The 7,010-nt window shown below is 42.9% G+C and overlaps 1 protein-coding gene and 1 long non-coding RNA gene across 2 annotated transcripts; both read right to left on the bottom strand.

The window, feature by feature from the left end:
- Positions 1-75: 75 nt before the first annotated feature.
- LOC105907519 (serine/threonine-protein kinase pim-3-like) lies at positions 76-2,163 on the bottom strand. Its single transcript, XM_042703698.1, has 4 exons — positions 2,071-2,163; positions 1,361-1,739; positions 736-912; positions 76-483 (listed from the first exon to the last, which is right to left on the bottom strand). Exons 1-4 carry the CDS (start codon positions 2,161-2,163, stop codon positions 371-373), a joined length of 762 nt encoding a protein of 253 aa, XP_042559632.1. The 3' UTR covers positions 76-370.
- Positions 2,164-2,218: 55 nt separating this feature from the next.
- Positions 2,219-5,125, bottom strand: LOC122128858. Its single transcript, XR_006151663.1, has 3 exons — positions 3,992-5,125; positions 2,793-3,302; positions 2,219-2,307 (listed from the first exon to the last, which is right to left on the bottom strand). It is a non-coding gene; the product is annotated as an uncharacterized LOC122128858 (long non-coding RNA).
- Positions 5,126-7,010: the final 1,885 nt, after the last annotated feature.

Here is a 7,010-nt window from a genome sequence, read left to right as displayed (position 1 = left end):
GACAACATTTGGCATTCATGAAAGTTTTCTCATCTGGGATTTGCTCTGAACTTCAGAAGACTTTCCGAACTCGAAATAGCAGTGGTAACTCGGCCAGAGTTTTCTCAAATGCGATTCCTTAAAAAACCACAAGACAGGTTGTTGGGTTGCTTAAATACAAACATGTTATGGGGTACAAAGGAATCATAGACTTGTCTAGACTAGACACAATCGCACCTGAACTCTTTCACTGATTTTTTTTCTTTCAACTTTATTGTAGTATTCATTCAGTCCTGTATAATATAATGGAGTCGAGGGGATATACTGAAAGCCTGTTTGCAGGGACAAACTTCATCCTGTTCTTGTCGATTCCAGGCATTCCTGGCTGGACCTATTGTAAAGGTGTTTGCCATCCAGTCATCCACTCATGGAGAAGAACCTGCTGTAGGACTGGTCTCCTCGCTGGGTCTGGGTGTAGGCACCACCCAATTAGATGCTTACATTCTAAGTTCAGAGAAGACAAAACAAAATGTATTCTTTGCCTACACTTCATCATAGTCATCAGTGTTACAATCACCAGGGACCTAACATTTAATATATTCTTAGATATTTAGATGTATTGTGACTCTGGGACATAATGAGATATACTCGATTGCACTACTAAATTGCACTACTACTACTACTACTACTACTACTACATACTACTATTACTACTACTAATAATAATAATAAAAAATAAATAAATAAAATAATGACCTTCAGAAAGTCCTTTTTTGAATTTTAGCTGACCAGCAATGATCGCTGATCGTTTGTTGAAGGGCAAGTCTCCACAGACCATGTTGAAGAGCAGGATGCCAAGGGACCAGATGGTGGCAGGTCTGCCACTGTACCTGCCCTCCAGAAGCCACTCAGGGGGGCAATACTCATCAGTGCCTAGCAAGCATATAATGACTGGTCACTCATCCTCAGTGCTAGCACCTAAACCATGCTAATCCCTTTAACCCTTTAAATCGCCAAGACAAAAAAAAACAAGGGAAAAATCATCTTCTGCTCCTGGAGACCATATTAACACTGCCAAACATGCTGCTTTAATGAAGAGTTGATGATACAAGGTGTGCTCTACCAAATGGTTGAACAGAGCTATGATGTATGTCTGTTGCCTAAGTGCCTTCTTCGTCAAATGCATACATTATTAAAGGGGTCTCAGTCTCTCATTGTACACATCCCTATATACAACCTCAGTGCTTTCATGCTCAAACACAAAGGTAGATTAGTCCCCCAGGAGGCAATTAACTATGTCAACTGATTATCTTAACATGACCACAGATGGGTTGTTGATGTTAAGTGCATCCTCTTCCTCAAACCCAGTGTAAACTCTGACCAGCAAAGTCTCGGTACATGGTGTCCCGCAGCAGGTCGCCGCAGCCAAAGTCGATTAGCTTGACACGCAGGCTGTCCGTCTGCACCAGCAGGTTCTCCAGCTTTATGTCACGGTGCAGGATGCCTCGCTCGCAACAGTGCAAAACCGCGTGCATCACCTGCAGCATGACGACGCGTGCCAGGCACTCATCCAGTCTGCCCCCGTACACCTCCGTGAAGTCGAAAAGGTCCATGCAGGGGAACGGCCTCTCCAGGACCAGAATGAATTGCTCAGGCTCCTCGAACCAGTCCACCAGCTGCAGGATGTAGGGGCAGTTTGGAGGCTGACTGACCAGGCGCATCAGTGCCACCTCCAGAGGCAAGGCTTGTTTGTCACCAGGCTAGCGAGATGCAACACAGTGGATATGATATGCATGCAGGGATGCAGGGTCATGATGTTGGTTGCTAGGGCTTCAAACTTCAAGGACTTACTGAGCCCCTAAAGGGAAGCAAACTTCCAGCACCAAATTAAAGTCCACAACATAGAAAACATTCAACAACATACAACACAATCAGCAGCAGATAAAAACCAAATCAAGTATGATGATACATTCACTCCAGAAAGTCCAATATTAAATATTAAAAACAGGGAACGTATAGCAGGTGGATGGAATTCATTATATACTGTGCAAATGGCCATTTAGCATTCCTCCAAGTACAGTGGTCACTTACCAGTTTTAAATAAGGTTCACATCTGTATTTTGTCACATATTTAATAGCAACCTGCAAAGAAAGCCCAAATATATGGCAGTTAATTGCATGCATTTTTGCAGTTAGTCTTGTATTGTTTATTTTGAGTCACTAGCAAACTCGCCTGTTTTCCGTCTGATTTCCTCATTCCAGAGTAGACTGACCCACACCCTCCCTTTCCCAGAATGCCACCGGTGCTGTAGATCTTCACGAATTCATCTGCAATATACAGAAGTGTGGTTGCCAGTCAGACAAACCTCTTGTCTGTGTCAGCATAATCCTGCCTTAACTTTTTTTGTAATTCAAAGAATTACACTTGTTTCAAATCTGTCTGACCAGCCGCCCTCTTGTACACATGACAGTTACACTTATGAGTCACAAAAGGCTTGGTGATAAACTGAACTTTGACTTTGGACCTGTTTTAATTTACTTTCAAAAGTGAATTTGTAAAATGGGCAAATTGACATCACTGCCAATGGTAACTCTGCTCCCATTCGGTGCTGAGTGCATGAGCAAGTAGAAACATGAAGTACTGAGCTAAATGCTTCTTTCAATGTGTGGAGAAATCTGAAACCTTCAGGGAAACGCACTCTATAAGTAAATGCACGAGAGATTAGATCACTCACCATTCTGCCTCATTCCCCTCGGTTCTACACTATGGGTAAATGTCACTCCTTAGACGCACTAACCAGTATAGGCCTCACCTGGTTGATTTGCTCCCAGGCTGTGTGATGGTGACGCTGGTGATGGAGGGACCTCAGAGCCTGATGCGGTTCTGGTGACTGACAGCAAGGTTCTCTGACACAACTCGGTTCTGAGGTAGAAAATGTGCGGTTTCTTCCTCAGCGGCCTCTTCACCTGTCTCACCTCATGTCTCACACCACTGCTCCTCTTACCTTCCACCACACCACTAGTTCCCATCTCCTTGTTATCTATCTCTCTCTCCTCACAGGTCTCTTTACCCTTCTCTCCCTCCTTGACTGTCACAGGAGGCATGGGGCTGGGTGTGGACTTGCTGTGTGGCCCCTTCTTCTTCAAACAATCTCTCTTGTCGGGTCCCCCTCTCTCTCTCTCCCATTTCAATTCATTGCTTTTTTTCCTGTTAGATCTCAGCTTTCTCACGCTGCATGGCTGTCGTCCCCGCTTATCCCTCTTCCTGTTTGCCTGCCCACCATGACCTGGTCCTCTGTCTCTTTTTGAATGGCACTTCATACCTAGCAAAGTATATGGTGTTTCACATCAGTGCAGTGGCAATTATGATCACACTGATGTTTCAGAGGATGGCTGCCCTTCCATGTGCACATGCGTGATAGATTAGGGTGACCAGATTTGAGTTTGTGAAAAAGAGGACACTTCGTCGCGGGACCCCACCTCCTCCCCCACGACGAAGTTTTGACATCTTTTTCACATGCAGATGTCATGTACTATTGTAAACTAAGCAACTAGTGGAGGCGGCAAGGTGATCAGTGTTGCCAGATTGGAAATGTCATATCGTATCAAAGGCTCAAAATGATCGTATTTGGAGGATAATTATCATATCTGGCAACACTGGGAAGGCGGTCGACCAATGACAGTTCTCTCTACAGTCAGAGCTCTAAGCTCGCGCAAGAAGATGGAACGTTAGGGAGATACCTATTCCAAAACTTGGGCGTAATAACTCGTTTGTGAAAGACCCAGAGAAACACAAATATCCGACGAGGCAAAATCCCGGCCGATTTTGGAATCCCTGCTGGACGCATTTTTTAGGTCTCGAAAAGAGGACATGTCCGGGTAAAAGAAGACGTCTGGTCACCCTATATCATAGATGCAATCGTAAAGCTACTGTTTTTTTCTGAGCGCACAACAGCCATAGCTTAGTTTATGTGCTAATCGATAACTAATATGTTGCTATAGGCCTACATACCGAAATTATGCTGCTTAAAACGTGTCCTGTAGCATCTGGCTACAGAGGTACATTAACCCCTTGCAAGTTTGATTTTTACTTGTGTCGAGTTCATTTTGGTCAGAACGATGTTTGTCATACTCTGATGTAACAGCGCGGTGCCATGACACAGTTGTCCGGTTGTCACAATTGTTGTTGCGTCAGCATTGTCTTGAAAGTACCTTTGTGGCGGCTAAATCGCAATGGGTCCTGAGTCAAAGTCCAACATGATCTTTGATAGACACGTGGACATAAGTTGTCCTACAGCGGTGTGGTTTATCTATAGCTAAGCAGTGACAGTTGGCTATCAATGCATGGGTTTCTGTGACAGGTTAGGCTAAGCTCTGTCAATGCACACATTTTAATTTGTCAATAATCTAAAGCTAGGCTACTGTAACATTCGGGATGATTGTCAGAGTTGTAAACAGGAACTTAAAGATACAGTCCGCGATTTCGGTTTCGCGAAAGGTGATATTTGAGCTCAACAGCCAAGCAAATGACACCTTGTTAATTGGCTGGGATTGTTAACGGCTCGGTCCAAGTCACTATGTTTGTTTCACATTTACATAGCCAGGTCTGTGCATGAACCCCATTTTTTGAACGCTAACGGCTAGATGGAAAAAATCGCTGAATTTAACAAAAAGTGTATGAAATTACGGTCGTAGACCGTGCCTTTTACACTTAATGCTCTCCTGGGGGAGGAAATACGCCACTTAATTATCTCATGCTAGCCTGATATAACCAGACCCTGCAGAACAATCTGCAAAAAAAAACTAATTGCAATTGTAATTTCATACTTGCAAAACGTAGCCTATCACAGGATTTGCTTTCCGGTCTGAACTATCCCTGATAGCAAAATACCAGTGGACCACTGTTGGCCGACCAGGAGCAGAGCTGGTGGTCCGCTGCCCATTTGCCCATCGGTTTTCTGACTCGCTTTAAAAAAAAAAAATTCTTTACACATACTTATTCAGTTACTTTCTCCAACCCTTACTAGTGCGTAACATAAGTCTCTAAGACCAAATCATTTTTCACAATGAGAGCCTTCTAGTAGGCTTTGAACTTCTGTTTATGGCTGATCATTTAAATAGACTATGCAAAGGATATTATTTTATACATTTCAGGAATTGCCATTATTTTATGGTATTTCCTAGGGATACCAGTATCGGTATCGGTGCCGATACTTCGTTAAAATACTCGTACTCGTACTCGTTGTTGAATTGCCGATACCAAGCACCGATACCACTCATCAGTATTTCACTGCATCAAACTGGCCGGGCTATGCTGACACAAAATGTGATTTATTGTCCTACCTGTCCTACCATTCTCTGCCAGACTAGTAAGTAGCTTATTTGCCGTCTTGTGTTGCATTTGCTTGATGTTTGACTGTGTTAGGAAAGTTTGTCATAGTGTCAAAGTATTTCAGTATACAGGTTTCGCGAAATTTAGCTGCTAGCATCTCGTTAGCGATTAGCAATTCCGTGGTGCTGCCTTAACGGCGATTTGGGCTCATTTTAAGATAAATGACGACGACAGGAGTAAGGCACAGTGTAAGATCTGCACTGCTACGGTGTCGAGGGGCGGAAAGGAAAGTACTCTGTTTAACACAAGCAATTTGATTAAACATCTGAAGACGCACCATAGTGCTAAGTACACAGAGTTCACTGATGCTAGTGGCGCAAGACCGAAGCAACCAATCTTAACTGACGTCTTGCAAAAGAAAAAAACGCGCACGCACACAGAGAGAGAGAGAGGTAGAGAGAAAGACTGTGCCACATAGGTTAAGTGATTGTTTGTGTACTTGAGCAGGAGATTCTTCTGATCCTTTTGTAACTGAAATGTGCTCTTGTGCTAATCCAGTAATAGTTCTGTTCACTTTTTGTTAAGCAGACTGTGTTGTTAACTATGCAGCAAATTGAATTGCCTTTATCTGGTTATATTTGCATTTTGTCTAATGTGATGATATTGTCTGTTTGAAGGCTTTTTTTGTGTGTTAAAACCAGAAAGCTCTGTTTATTTTTGGCTTGGGATAGCCTTCTGTTAATTTTGTACTATAGGCTTGACATAATCTGCAGAGGATAAAATAAAATCTGCCTCCAAATTAATTGCACTTTCATGGAGACCAAATCTAAGAAGTATCGGTATCGGTACTCGGTATCGGCAAGTACACAAATAAAAATACTCGTACTCGTATCGGTTTGTAAAAAAGTGGTATCGTGCATCCCTAGTATTTCCTTAATATCATCGCCCAGTTACACTAAAGATGATGGTGGTCTGAGAGCAGACCAAAAGTGGAATACCACCATTGGGGTGCTGACCAAAATCCACTGCTGGACTAGGACTGATATATGCTTGCTATGTGGGATCTTACCATGTGATTTTTGGCAGCTTTCTCTTGCATGTGTGTGTGCCAAAAATGAAAGAAGCGTGATCACACGATTTGTAATACACATCTTGCCTTCAAGCAATCCTAACGGTACTGATACATAGAAGATAGAAGATAGAAAAGCCTTTATTGTCATTGTATTTATACAACGAAATTTTGAGTGCTTCTCCTGTTGGTGTGACGAGGGACAACATATAACACAACAACAACATATAACATAACAATACTACAACTATCCAAAAACAGTAGGAACAGCCCCCCAAAAAATATATATATATACATTAAGAGTAGAACAAAGTGCGGTGGCATAGACCAAAGTACTTCAATAAATACATCAATTAATACAGCTTTGTTTATGCACATGTGTAAGGTGACCGAGATGGTATGTGACTTGTAGTCAATAAAGTGCTTAGTGTTTAGTGCATGTCGGTATTTAGAGTTCTGATGGCTGTCGGGAAAAAACTGTTCTTAAGACGCGTGGTCCTTGCTCTAAAGGATCTGTACCGTCTGCCTGAGGGCAGGAGAGTAAACAGGTGGTGGCCTGGGTGAGAGGAGTCTTTTAAGATGTTATTGGCCCTGCTAAGGTAGCGGGAGCGGGCAATGGATTCCAGGGAG

The sequence above is a fragment of the Clupea harengus genome, chromosome 25 (assembly GCF_900700415.2).
Source record: "Clupea harengus chromosome 25, Ch_v2.0.2, whole genome shotgun sequence".
In the NCBI taxonomy this organism is placed as follows: Eukaryota; Metazoa; Chordata; class Actinopteri; order Clupeiformes; family Clupeidae; genus Clupea; species Clupea harengus.
The sequence above is the reverse complement of the archived record's forward strand: the minus strand, read 5'-3'. Positions and strand labels throughout refer to the sequence as shown.